Source organism: Girardinichthys multiradiatus, chromosome 24, assembly GCF_021462225.1.
Source record: "Girardinichthys multiradiatus isolate DD_20200921_A chromosome 24, DD_fGirMul_XY1, whole genome shotgun sequence".
NCBI lineage: Eukaryota > Metazoa > Chordata > Actinopteri > Cyprinodontiformes > Goodeidae > Girardinichthys > Girardinichthys multiradiatus.
Window position 1 is genome coordinate 21,883,762 of NC_061816.1, and position 13,912 is coordinate 21,897,673.

Below are 13,912 nucleotides of genomic sequence, written 5' to 3' on the forward strand. Positions count from 1 at the left end.
GTTCAAGGGGCGTAGTCTCTTCATGAAATCAATTAGCTTTGAAACGTTATTTCTTCCGTTTCATTGGTGCTATGTTTTCAGAATAAAAGCACAGTAATTAAGTTTGGACTTCCCACATAAGCCTTTAATGTGGTGCTTATATGAATGGAACTGAATCTATAAATTTATATTTTCTCAGACAGTAAATTATTTCATGTGAAATAATGCTTCAAAATGGATTTTATTCTGTCTAGAACATTAAATACACTCAAAGGCTTTGCTTAAATCAGGGGTCTCAAACTCAAGTCCTTGAGGGACAGTGTCCTGCAACTTTTCGATGCACCTGAATCAAAGGACTAAACTTACTTTCTCAGCATGTAATCCCAATGATCTGATGGTCTGATTCTGGTGTTCTGAAGAGGAGACATCTGAAGATTTTTAGAACAGCGAACATCAAGGGCCAGCTGGTACTAAGGGGCAAATAGCCAATAAAACATCCTTATATCATTACACCACCCTGGATGTTTAATACAACACAGGATGGAATCAATGCTTGTATGTTCATTACAGCAAGTTGTGACCCTACCACTTACCATGGTCTAGTCCAAAAGGTGCTCAAGTGCATGTAACTAGAGATGCTGTTGCCTGTCTATCTCCTCAAATCAGTCTGCCCATTCTAACTTTGATTTCAGAACTAATTTGACATGTGGAGGAAAGTGCCAGATTTGTCTGTCTGGCACCAGCAGCCATGACACATTCACTGAAGTTGTTTTTTTCTTTCCACATTCTGCTGTTCTGAACTTCAATTAGGGAAGTAGTTGAACAGCTGCATCTACTAAAGTGGCCTTGGAGTGAACACGTCAGGTATGCAACAGGAGCTTTTATTTTGAAATGCAAAAACCGGAAGCCGCGTCTGAATGTAACTGCTACGCTACCAAGCACTGTGACGTAGAGGACGTGTCTCCTGCAAATGAGAGGAGATGTACGTTCCCTGTATTATTCATACCCGCTTCCTTCCCGTACTCTCGGTAATGTTTGGAGGTTTTTCCAGCTGTTGAATCCGTGTTTTATCCCGTAGATCAGCCCGGGGACTGTGGCACATCCTTCGGCTGCAGCGGACATGGATTGATCCATTATTCCTGGGGAAGGGGGAGCAGCCGAACCTGGGTAGACCTGAGCGTTAGCCGGATAGCCATGGAGGCAGACAGACGAGCCTGGGACTGTTGGATCACCAAAAACTCTTCACTGTTAAATCTGAGCATATTATGAATAGTTATTGTTAGAAAACTGGTGGTTTCATCCATGGAAGTCTGGGAAATGTGTGCACACGCCCTGAATATGTCAGCTGTCTGTGCCCACTCTGCAGAAACCTTAGTTATTCCATGCATCCCTGTCTGCTGCTAGAAAATCCAATTGTCACCACATTTTATTCTTGGCGCCATAAAACTGATTTAAAACTCATTTAATACGTATAGGTGTTATGTGTTTTTAAGTGCCACCCCCTTCCTTCCTAAAAGGTATAGGTTGAACTTTGACCCTTGGAGTGCAGTGTTATCAGCAGAAGGCCCAGCTTTAGTTATATGGGAACGAGCTCTGGCCGGAGCAGGGCAGGTGTAGATCAGAAATGGGAGGCTCCGCGTCCTGCTGCTTCTCTCCAGGGGAGAGTCCAAAACTCCACAGGAGACACGTGGATCTGGACGAGTGTCCCATCACCACCACAGAGGACGTGAGCGAGGACACTGGGACGTACCTACAGCACATCAGCGACAGGGAGTTACCAGATGGTTGGTTTGGCTCATAGGTGGGGGAATACTTTCTGCAGGTAATGTGTCATGATTGGTCAATGAAATGTTTCTTTGCTACAGAACTGGCCCAGGAGGCGAACCCATCGGACCACCCCAGAGCCAGCACCCTTTTCCTCAACAAGTCCCAGACAGATGGTTGGTATTCCTCCATTTATTCCAGTTATTATCTCACTACCTGTCTTATTCACATTGTTTTCTCCTTCCAGTGCGTGAGAAAAGGAAAAGCAACTATATGAACCATGTAAGTCTTCATCAGTTTAACCTTAGAAAATCCCCAAAATGCATGAAAAAACTAAATCTTCTCATTTGAAGCAGAATTTATAATCAAATGTCTGATTTTTCACTTACTATAAGTATTGAGTAAAGACAAATTTTAAAGCATCTAACTGTAAATATACAATGGCGCAAACAGGTCTTTGCCATTTTGCAGACTTTTTTTGTTTTCAAATTTTTGTCACAGAAATCAGACTAAGATAACCTGAGTTAATATATAAATAACTTTTTAAAAGCTGATTTCATTCAGTAGGGCGGAAAAAGATCTCCGAACAAACCTGGTCCTGTATAAAACCTAATAATTGCTTGTGCCACTCCTCATCCAAAACCTGAAGCACCATACCATCACACTACCACCATCGTGTTTGGTTCTGCATGAGGTTCTTTTTCTGAAATGCTGTTATTTTCTCCCCTCATGTAACTGATATTTGTTTCATCGTGAGTCTGGGTGTTTTGGATTCACCCTCTCCCCCAGATAACCCAACTCGCCGGGCAGACATTAACACACCACAGTGGCCAGAAGGTCCAAGGGAGTGATGGCACAGTGCTAGCCTACCTTGTGAAATAGCTCAGGGAGGCCAAGAGGAAGGGATCCCCACTAGAGCCCAACCCAGTCTCTGCTGCCCACGGTCGCCCTGACATATTCCCGAGCAAAGCGGGGAAACAGCACTGTAGGGTCCCCCCACCCATAGCCCGCCAGGTCTATTGTCCTACACCCCAAGACCCTACTGTTTGGTGTTGCCCATGGTAAGGAGGAGGGGATTTGACAACATTAAAGAAGAGCCCATTTCCAGAGGTACCTTTTGACTTGGCAATCAACAGCTCGAAATCTACAGTGTACCCATTCACATCAGCCAGTACAAAGAACTCGAGTCCACATTTTGTTGGCTTATCTCTCTGTTTGGTGCCCAGCCTGACCTTCAATGCCACCATTCTCTCATCCACATTTTGGATACAGAGACATTTACCATCACAGAAGCGCTGCCTGAGATGGCAAGAATACCGTTCCTGAACAGGAAAGGGGCAGGAAAGAGAATTAGAAAAAAATTATTTTTGTTCTTCAAAAACCTGAGACCTTTAGGAGGTGCATCATAGTCATGTGCAGTTGCAGTCCAAGATTTGTCTGAAGTTCCAGTGGTGTTAGGCCCTTCCATTTAAAACTGATTTTTCTTGATAGATTTCTTGCTGCATTGCGTTTGTGTTTGTTCACAATGTTTTGAAGAGTTCAGCATCAAAGAAATCTAAAAATATGTCACCTGCTGATGGCTTGTCAAAAACATGGCTGTACACCATGGGTTCTTTTTGGTGGTTGGGGTACCATATCACGGTTTGCCTCATTTTTCCAGCAACTACATTGTAATATAGTTGCCACTTAGCTGGTTTTACAAAAGTCATTATTTAGTCCTGTTTAGATTTATCTGCTCCAGATTTGGTAAACCTTTTGTAAGGTTTTCTTTAAGATTCTACATATGTTTATTCCCAAATTAGAGTAAAAAATATGATCTGTGCTCACCGTGTTTCTGCTCGTTAAACCGGCAAACTTCTCCGTACCGTAGGTTTGTTGTGGCTATGAATAACTATTAAGTTAGTAATTTAGATACAAATGACCAAGCTCTCAGTCTCTGTCAGTTATTGTTTAATAAATGCCTGCCTGGTGGTATTAGAGAACACTAGATGAAGGAGTGAATTTGCACACCAGCAAGCCATGCAGACATGTATAGAATAAACACAACATCTCTCCAAAATGCAAGAATTTAATAACAAAATAATTCAACTCCAAGTTAAGATACTTTAAGAAACTCTCTAACTAGACTAATAGCATTCAATTGAACTACTAAGTAAAGATATAAAGGCATGACTAAACTACCAAAAAGATCAGACCAAAAGCAATAAATAATAAAATGAAGCAGTGATATCATAGTTCAAAGTGAATATACATGCTTCAGAACCAAGGTTTGTTTTGGGGAACTTGTGAGTGAGGCCAAATTAGCTTTAAAACAAATGTGTTCAAATAACCAGTTCACAAATCAGAAGGGACAATAAAATATTATTTTAATAAAATAATCGTTCGTTCGTTCGTCGTCTTCCGCTTATCGAGGACCGGGTCGCGGGGGCAGCAGACTCAGCGGAGACGCCCAGACGTCCCTCTCTCCAGACACCTCCTCCAGTTCCTCCAAGGGGAGCCCAAGCCAGCCGGGAGACATAGTCCCTCCAGCGTGTCCTGGGCCGTCCCCTGGGCCTCCTCCCGGTGGGACGTGCCTGGAACACCTCCCGAGGAAGGCGTCCAGGAGGCATCCGGTATAGATACCCGAGCCACCTCAACTGGCTCCTCTCGATGTGGAGGAGCAGCGGCTCTACTCCGAGCCCCTCCCGGATGGCCGAGCTCCTCACCCTATCTCTAAGGGAGTGCCCGGCCACCCTACGGAGGAAGCTCATTTCAGCTGCTTGTATCCGTGATCTTGTTCTTTCGGTCATGACCCAAAGTTCATGGCCATAGGTGAGGGTAGGAACGTAGACCGACCAGTAAATTGAGAGCTTTGCTTTTCGGCTCAGCTCTCTCTTCACCACAATGGACCGGCACAGCGCCCCCACTGTGGCAGCCGCACCGATCCGTCTGTCGATCTCCCGCTCCATTCTTCCCTCACTCGTGAACAAGACCCCGAGATACTTAAACTCCTCCACTTGAGGCAGGAACTCCCCTCCAACCTGAAGAGGACAAGCCACCCTTTTCCGGTCGAGTACCATGGCCTCGGACTTGGAGGAGCTGATCCTCATCCCAGCCGCTTCACACTCGGCTGCGAACCGCCACAGCGCATGCTGTAGGTCTTGGCTAGAAGGGGCCAGCAGGACCACGTCATCCGCAAAAAGAAGAGACGAAATCCACTGGTCCCCAAACCAGACCCCCTCCGGCCCTTGGCTGCGTCTAGAAATCCTGTCCATAAAAGTTATGAACAGGACCAGCGACAAAGGGCAGCCCTGCTGGAGTCCAACATGCACTGGGAACAGGTCCGACTTAGTGCCGGCAATGCGGACCAAACTCCCGCTCCGCTCGTACAGGGACCGGAATGCCCCTAATAAAGGGCCCCCGATTCCATACTCCTGGAGCATACTCCTCGTGATGCCCACAGGGTATCGGACTCTCCTCTCCAATACCCTGGCGTAGGCCTTACCAGGGAGGCTGAGGAGTGTGATCCCCCTGTAGTTGGAACACACCCTCCGGTCCCCCTTTTTATAAAGGGGGACCACCACCCAAGTCTGCCAGTCCAGAGGCACTGTCCCCGACCGCCACGCAATGTTGAAGAGGCGTGTCAACCATGACAGCCCTAGAACATCCAGAGACTTGAGGTACTCAGGGTGGATCTCATCCACCCCCGAAGCCTTGCCACCACGCTTTTTAACCACCTCGGTGACTTCAGCCTGGGTGATGAAAGAGTCCAACCCCGAGTTCCCAGCCTCTGTTTCCACCACGGAATGCGTGATGGCAGGATTGAGGAGATCCTCGAAGTACTCCTTCCACCGCCCGATAATGTCCTCAGTCGAGGTCAGCAGTCTCCTGCCCCCACTATAAACAGTGTTGGCAAAGCACTGCTTCCCCCTCCTGAGGCGCCGGACGGTTTGCCAGAATCGCTTCGAGGCCAACCGGTAGTCCTTCTCCATGGCCTCACCGAACTCTTCCCAGGCCCGAGTTTTTGCCTCTGCCACAGCCCGGGCCGCAGCACGCTTGGCCTCACGGTACCCGTCAGCCGCCTCAGGAGTCCCACAAGCCAACTACAGCCGATAGGACTCCTTCTTCAGCTTAACAGCATCCCTTACTGCCAGTGTCCACCACCGGGTTCTGGGATTGCCACCACGACAGGCTCCGCAGACCTTACGGCCGCAGCTATGGGCAGCAGCATCGACAATAGATGCGGAGAACATGGTCCACTCGGACTCTATGTCTCCAACATCCCCCGGGATCTGGTCGAAGCTCTCCCGGAGGGGGGAGTTGAATACATCCCTGGCCGAGGGCTCCGCCAGGCGTTCCCAGCAGACCCTCACTATGCGCTTGGGCTTGCCAAGTCTGTCTGGCTTTCTCCTCCTCCAGCGGATCCAACTCACCACCAGGTGATGATCAGTGGACAGCTCAGCCCCTATCTTCACCCGAGTGTCCAAAACATGCGGCCGAAGGTCTGATGATATGACAACAAAGTCGATCATCGACCTCCTGCCTAGGGTGTCCTGCTGCCAAGTGCACTGATGGACACCCTTATGTTTGAACATGGTGTTCGTTATGGACAATCCGTGACTAGCACAGAAGTCCAATAACAAAACACCACTCGGATTCAGATTGGGGAGACCATTCCTCCCGATCACGCCTCTCCAGGTGTCACTGTCGTTCCCCACGTGGGCGTTGATGTCCCCCAGCAGAATAATGGAGCAAACCCACACCAGCCCGCCGCCTCTCCCCGTGGGCCACTCCAGAGTAGAAGAGAGTCCAACCCCTCTCAAGGAGATGGGTTCCAGAGCCCACGCTGTGCATGGAGGCGAGCCCGACTATTTCTAGTCGATATCTCTCGACCTCCCGCACAAGCTCAGGCTCCTTCCCCCCCAGCGAGGTGACATTCCACGTCCCTAGAGCCAGTCTAAGCATCCGGGGATCAGGCCGCTGAGGTCTCCACCTTTGTCCGCCACCCAATCCGCTTTGCACCGGTCCCTCACGGTTCCCCCTGCAGATGGTGGGCCCACTGGGGGATGGCCTCGCGTCTCTCGTTCGGGCTTGGCCCGGCCGGGTCCCGCGAGGAGCAACCCGGCCACCAGGCGCTCTCCGACGAGTCCCGACCCCAGGCCTGGCTCCAGGGTTGGGACCCCGGCTCCGCCGTACCGGGCGACGTCACGTGCCTCAATATTTTGTTCTTCATGAGGGGTTCTTGAACCATTCTTTGTCTGACCCATCACCTAGAGCCTGTTTGCCATGGGAGACCCTACCAGGGGCATTTAGGCCCCAGACAACATAGCCTCTAGGATCATTTGAGCACTCAAACCCCTCCACCACGTTAAGGTGACGGTTCAAGGAGGGGTTAATAAAATAATATTTTTTAAATATTCTTTGCTGAATTTGAAATGAATAACCTTTTGGAAAATTGAATCTTAGGCCTAGTCCACATGTAGACCATACAGAAATTAGAGGGGACTTGGAACTGATCTTTGTGTAACACCTTTGTCAACTTGAAGGCTGTTGGAAGAATCCTTGTTTTAATACTGATGTTGTTAATGTTCCAGACATCTCCAGGGCTCCTGAGTAAAAAGTACAGTTCCTGCTCAACTATTTTTATTGACGATAGCACAGTCAGCCAACCAAACCTTAAGAGCACCATCAGATGGTAAGCATCCCCTCCCCATTTGTCTAAATAATTACTAAAATATACAGAAGTAATATAGTTTTTTCTCATAATGTTTAATAATTCTCTGTGTCTTTTCCAGTGTTGCTTTGGCCATATACTATCACATCAAAAACAGGTAGGAAAAGTTTGGAATGTTGTCATGGATTCCTCCCATTACCGCTAGTGTTGTGCAGATTGTTCTCATTTCACAGATAATTTTAAATCCTCAATTCAGTCAATATTTTGTGAACCTTAAATAAAGATCAGGTGTCCTTGCAGGATTTGCTAATTTGCATCCTTTATGGAAAGTACACATGTAGTAGAGATGTTAAAAAGGATCAAAATTATCTCAGTGTACAAAGGTATCAGTCGGGTGAAGGGTACAAAAATCCTCAGCATCAGACAATTAAATGTTCATCGTTAACATAGTGCATATTTAGAAGTGGAAAACATTTAGGACATATCTGATCAGATTGTATATTAGCTTCTACAATTGTCATTTAATCTCTTAAGGGTGTTTGTCTTCTCTAAAATCCTTTCTCAGTAGTCCCATCTAGTTGGGAAGATCAGAGATGCTTTCTGACTGAATAAGGAAAACACAGCCCGCGAGTTCCTTATGCCGACCACACTGACTTCCTGACTGCAAATTTGCTCAAGTCCTTGTATTTGTCCTCACACAGTCTGGATATGGCTTATAGAAAATGTAAGCAAAAAACATATAGTGCCCGAGAACAACACCAGGAGGGACACCAAAGAAGAAATATTGCTGACCACCAGTTAGCCATATTTGGGCCTGCTTTTTGCCGTGTGGCTCCAGAGGGAAACTGAGGTCGTTGTGGTCTGCCAGAGAAGTAATTCTTGGCATAGAGTAGCATGTTGATGTTGAACTGAAGCAGCTCCAAGGATTTCATGGCCGTGCAAGTAAAAAGAATGGACAAGTATAGCTTGTTTGGATGAGTTGAAGGAGAAAGCCTCTTCTCTTTTAAGCAATCTGGCAGCACAAGATGGGTTTGCAAAGCTGCATCTGAATGAATCACGAGAGCTTTTGAATGATGTCGTCTGGAAATATTCAATTCAATTCTGTTTTATTTATATAGCGCTAATTCACAACACATGTTGTCTCAAGGCACTTCACAACAGTCAGGTACATACATTCCAATTAATCCTAACGGTGCAGTCAGATTCAGTTATTTAATCAAATTGGATAAAAAGTTTTTTCTATCTAAGGAAACCTAGCAGATTGCCTCCAGTCAGTGACTTGCAGCTTTCCCTCCTCCCGGATGAGCATGTAGAGACAGTGGACAGTCACTGGTGTTGATGTTGCAGCAATCCCTCATACTGAGCATGCATGTAGAGACAGTGGAGAGGAAAAACTCCCTTTTAACAGGAAGAAACCTCCAGCAGAACCAGGCTCAGTGTGAGCGGCCATCTGCCACGACCGACTGGGGGTTTGAGAAAACAAAGCAGAGACACAAAAAGAACACAGAAGCACTGATCCAGGAGTACTTTCTATGGGAAGGAAAAGTAAATGTTAATGAATGTAGCTCCTTTAGTCGTTTCACCTAGAAAGAAAGAACAAATAATCTCTGAGCCAGTTTTCAAGGTTAGAGTCTGAAAGAGAGCACATACAGTTAGTTACAGTTAAGCTTAGTCAATCGCCATGTCTAGGAGAGAGAAAGGGTTAAACACTAAAAGACAGGGCCATGTGGATCATCGGTAGAGGGTGAGCATTAAGTTGTTGCCAGCAGAAGCTCGGACAATTCCCCTCCAGAAAGGTGTCACAGGTAGACACAGAGCCAGGCCAGGTGTAGCTTCTAAGAAGAGAAAAGAGAGAACAAGGTTAAAAGCTGAAATAACAGCAAATAATGCAAAATTGGAGAGATGAAACCATAGTAGAGTTTGACTTTAATCTTCAGCAGTATATTTGGAGAAAACAGCATATAAGCACAAACACCTACCACATTTCAAATACAGTGGTGGACGTATGATGATGTGATTAGGACCTTCAAGAGAGCTTCACAGCGATGTGAGTGAATGACCACCTCATGTCAATACTCCATACTGTTCCAGGCTCAAGTGTCGAAGTTTCTTTTTAACCCATTTTTAAAGTATAAACACAAAAATATTCTAACAATTTATGGCATATATTTCAACAGTGAAAAAGGCTTAAACATTGCAAATAGAACTGCAACAAAAACATTTTAGGGATGGATGGATGCAAGGATGGAAACCTGGGCTAGACCCAGCTATCTGAGCCAATTTTTAGACCTGTTTCCAAGTTGCCTTTTTTGAGTAACTGGAAAAGATTGTTTACTTCCAACTAAATGACTTCCTTGACAAGCATTTCAGTCTGGTTTTTAAGCATTCTGCAGACCAGAATCAGGCCTGTTGAGTGTTTTTAACAATATTATATTAGCATCTGACTGTGGGAACCTTGACATGGTAGACCATAATATCCTGATTTCACAGTGGGTGGGAATCGGATGACCAGCACTCTGTGCTGACCTGCCATGGGAGATGCCACTAGGCTTTATTCTTGGACCACTTCTTTTTCACTGTACCTTTTGCCACTGGTAACTATTTTTACAGAAATATGGGATTTCATTTCTCCCTGAGACAGTCTAGTGCTCACCCTGTTCAGCCCTTTCTTGACTGTCTTAGTGACATCAAAACATGAATGGCCCTAAACTGTTTTGTATTTGAATGAACATTAAACCAAAGGGTATTTATTCAGTTCAAAATGTTCCACCATCTACTCTATTTCTTATTTTAGACGTCTCTAAGGTTGAATCTCTCCTTTCTAGGCGTGACTTGGAATCAGTAATCTATACTTTTATAACTTCCTGGTTGGATTATTGCATTTCTAGTCTAAAAGGAACTAGATAGGTCACTGTCACAACTTCAACTTGTCCAAAATGCAGCCTTATATTTTAACAGGTACAAAGAATCAAGAGCATGACACTCTTTGTGATGGCTGCCTATTTATTTCAGGATCCATTTTAAAGTCCTTTGGTTTTTATTTTTTTCTTAAGTGTCTTAAAGGCCTTGCGCCAGCATATTTGTTCAACTTGCCTAACCCCTACGACCCATCTTGTTCATTTTGCTGCTGGATGTTTCTAAATCACAGAGGAAATTGCTAGATGATCGAGTGTTTTCTACTGTGGCCCCAAAGCTCTGGAACGAGCTGCCTCTGTGCATAAGACAAGCTCCTTCGGTTGATGTTTTTAAATCTCGCTTGAAAAAGCACTTTTACTCTTTGGCTTTGAACACATTGTGAGTTGGACATTGACTGTACCATTTAGTCTGATTTTATAGAGCTATGTTGGTGATTTGGAGATATGTGTTGTCTTTTTTTCTTCTTGTGTTTTACCTGTTGTGCAGCACTTTTCTCAACGGTATGTTGTTTTATAAATAAACGTAGTATGGGATGGATGGATGAACAGACAGACGGATAGATGGATGAAGGATGGATAGATTGAAGAATAGATTGGTGGGTGGGGTGTACTTAGTTTTTTTATATATGGCTTTTCTATGTTGGCTTCGCCTTTAGCTACTTTTGTGCTCTAGAAATTATATGGAAATCATTTTAGGTTCTTAAGAACCACATTGTTTTAATTGTGTTCTGATGCATAAAACCCTAGGAAGTAAAGAGAAGGTACTTCCTTTACATAAATAATTGATCCCAGACCCATAGAATGCCGTTTAAACATATCTTTAACGCTTTTTAAAATTGTATTTGTATAGTAGAATTTGAAATGCATTTGTAGGTAAAAGGAGAAACTATTTTAACTTTCAGGATTGTTTCCAGGGTGTTATTCTGCTGTCTCTAAACTTAAATTCGGATGATTCTGTGCGGTTTTACCATGAGAGAGCCACTGACATTGATAGGGATAGTTCTTTGTATATTTGGATATATTATACCCAATAATCGTTGTCATATTGATGTTTCTGCAGAGATTCCAACCGATCACTGGATATATTCGACGAGAAGAAGCACCCTCTGTCGGTGAGTCTTTGACCAAACATCTGCTCGTTTTTTTTGGTGGGATCTGATAAAAATTAGTCTTCATTCCAACAGAGAGAAAAGGTCCCGGATGATTATTCTGTGGTTGATCCTGAACACAAACTGATCTACCGCTTCATCAGGACGCTCTTCAGCTCTGCACAGCTCACGGCTGAGTGCGCCATCGTCACTCTGGTAAAAACAAACATGTTATCTCTCTAAATATAAGCTAGGAGCTACACAATTTGGGCAAAAACTCCCAGGTTTACATAAGCAACGGAAAAGCTTAGATTATTTATATTTCAACTCTTTACTCCCTACCCTATCCTCCAGGATTTGTGCACATCCATCCACCCATTAGTCCATTCACCCAAGCATCCTTTTATTCTTACTACCGTCTTTTTACCTTCCATTTCCATCCGTCCATCCATTGATTCTTTCCTCAACAGAAATGGCAGCAAATCCATAGTAAACCTTTTAACTTCCACTTCAAGAATGTGTCAAATATAGATGGAGAATTCTGCCAAATTCAGTCTGAAATTTGTTCTTGACTAAAGTGCAGAAACTTCCTTTAAAATCGTAGTTTTCTCCTTTCAGGTGTACCTTGAAAGGCTTTTGACGTACGCTGAAATAGACATTTGTCCCTCCAACTGGAAGCGTATCGTTCTTGGCGCCATCCTGCTGGCTTCCAAAGTCTGGGATGACCAGGCCGTCTGGAATGTCGATTATTGCCAGATTCTTAAGGATATGACAGTGGAGGACATGTGAGTGCTGCTCTTCAACCAGCTGTCTTTTGAGATGGGGTTTTTTGTTTTGACACGATTGATGAAATCTTTGCGTTGACCAGGAATGAGATGGAACGTCAATTCTTGGAGCTGCTTCAGTTTAACATCAACGTTCCAGCCAGCGTCTACGCCAAGTATTACTTCGACCTGCGCTCTCTGGCAGATGACAACAACCTCAACTTCCCTCTGGAGCCACTCAGCAACAAGCGAGCCCAAAAGCTAGAGGTGAGCAATTCTAGTTTATTTTTTTCCTTCGGTGTCCCTCCTGGTGGTGTTCTTGGGCACTCAAGGTTTTGTGCTTGCACTGTCTTCAGGCCATATCCAGACTGTGTGAGGACAAGTACAAGGACCTGAGCAAATCTGCCATGAGGAGGTCCATGAGTGCAGACAATATGGTCGGCATCAAGAACTCGCAGGCCGTGCTTTCCTGATCCAGTCTAAAAAGTATCTCTGATCTTCCTAACTGGACGGAACTACTGAGAAAGGATTTTAGAGAAGACAAACATCCTTGAAAGATTAAGTGTCAATTTTAGAGGCTAAATATATAACACTATAACTTTATTAATCATGTCTTTGTGTTAAGTTAAAAAAACTTCAGTGGTTTTCCTTTCAAAGCATGAAGATTTGGTAACATATATCGGAGGAAAATAGTATATAATGCTTCCTGAAGTTGCACAATTTTCTTTGTATTTCATTTTTTATTATATTTTTGGGGAGCAATATCCAGCTGCTACCACCTTGTTCCCAGCAGTAATTACACAAAAACTGTCATGAACTACCCTGTGGCGTAGTTCTTCACATGGACAACAAGACGTTTTGCTTACTGTGTAGGCTCCTATAGCTGTGAAATGTACCAGACTTTATTTAATTCAAATAAATTTCACTCGCTGATTTTAAGTTAGGTGGAAAAGTGTGTTCAGGTGTTTTATTTTTTAAATGCAGGACTCTGAAAGAAGATCCACAACAATGTGGATATATTGTAAAAGTACTTTTGCTTCACAATATAAGTAATTTAATTTCCATGATGTATAAAGTATTGCTTTATCATAAATATTAATGTCTCAAATAGTCTGTTTCAGTTGGATACAAAAGGGTTTTGGGTCCCGTATCACAACCGTTTACTCCCTTTACAGTGTCCTATTTGCGTTGGTCTCAAGCCTAAATAAATGCCGAGGGTTGCGTCAGGAAGGGCAACCAGCACAGCGACAGGGTACTGGTGGAAAATTATATACCTGTGGAGGTATGGAAGTGTCTTCAAGAGACAGCAGTAGAGTTTTGGACTAGGCTGTTTAATGACATCTTAGAGAGCCAGAAGATGCCTGAGCAATGGGGAAGTGTGCTGCTACCAATTTTCAAGGAACAAGTGGGATGTGCAGAGTTGTGGCAACTGCAGAGGAATAAAGTTGATTTCTAAAGATGAGCTAGACTGAGGCCAGGAGAGGGCAACTGTGAGCAGCAGTGGGATTTCTTGCCAAGAAAACGTACTGCAGATGCTAAATTAGTTTTGAGGATGTTAATAGAGAAACACAGAGAAGGTCAGAGGAAGCTGAATTGTGTTTTTGTAGATCTAGAGAAAGCATATGACAGGGTGCCAAGAGAGGAGCTGTGGTATTTAGAAGTCTGGAGTAGCAGAGAACTATGTTAGAGTGGTGCAGGACATTTATGACAGCTGTAAGACAGTGGTGAGGTGTGCTGTAGGTGTGACAG

General features: G+C 44.5%; 1 protein-coding gene across 2 annotated transcripts; it reads left to right on the top strand.

Moving 5' to 3' along the window:
- The first annotated feature begins 818 nt into the window (after positions 1 to 818).
- Positions 819 to 13,115, top strand: LOC124861355 (cyclin-Y-like protein 1). 2 transcript variants are annotated; one of them, XM_047355004.1, is made up of 11 exons: positions 819 to 961; positions 1,058 to 1,763; positions 1,845 to 1,919; positions 1,991 to 2,025; positions 7,317 to 7,417; positions 7,518 to 7,553; positions 11,372 to 11,423; positions 11,496 to 11,615; positions 12,018 to 12,184; positions 12,268 to 12,430; positions 12,520 to 13,115. In XM_047355004.1, the coding sequence occupies exons 2-11, from the start codon at positions 1,604 to 1,606 to the stop codon at positions 12,634 to 12,636; spliced, it is 1,026 nt and encodes a 341-aa protein (XP_047210960.1). In that variant the 5' UTR covers positions 819 to 961; positions 1,058 to 1,603; the 3' UTR covers positions 12,637 to 13,115. The 2 variants fall into 2 exon arrangements, with proteins under 2 accessions (XP_047210960.1, XP_047210959.1); XM_047355003.1 differs by lacking the exon at positions 819 to 961 and having other exon boundaries at positions 968 to 1,763.
- The last annotated feature ends 797 nt before the right edge of the window (positions 13,116 to 13,912 follow it).

Bases quoted from the DNA above. Each gene is read 5' to 3' on its own strand.
- LOC124861355 (XM_047355004.1), top strand. From the start codon at position 1,604: ATGGGAGGCTCCGCGTCCTGCTGCTTCTCTCCAGGGGAGAGTCCAAAA. The intron at 1,764-1,844 runs GTTGGTTTGGCT...TCTTTGCTACAG, and splicing joins CGACAGGGAGTTACCAGATG to AACTGGCCCAGGAGGCGAAC. The intron at 7,554-11,371 runs GTAGGAAAAGTT...ATGTTTCTGCAG, and splicing joins TACTATCACATCAAAAACAG to AGATTCCAACCGATCACTGG.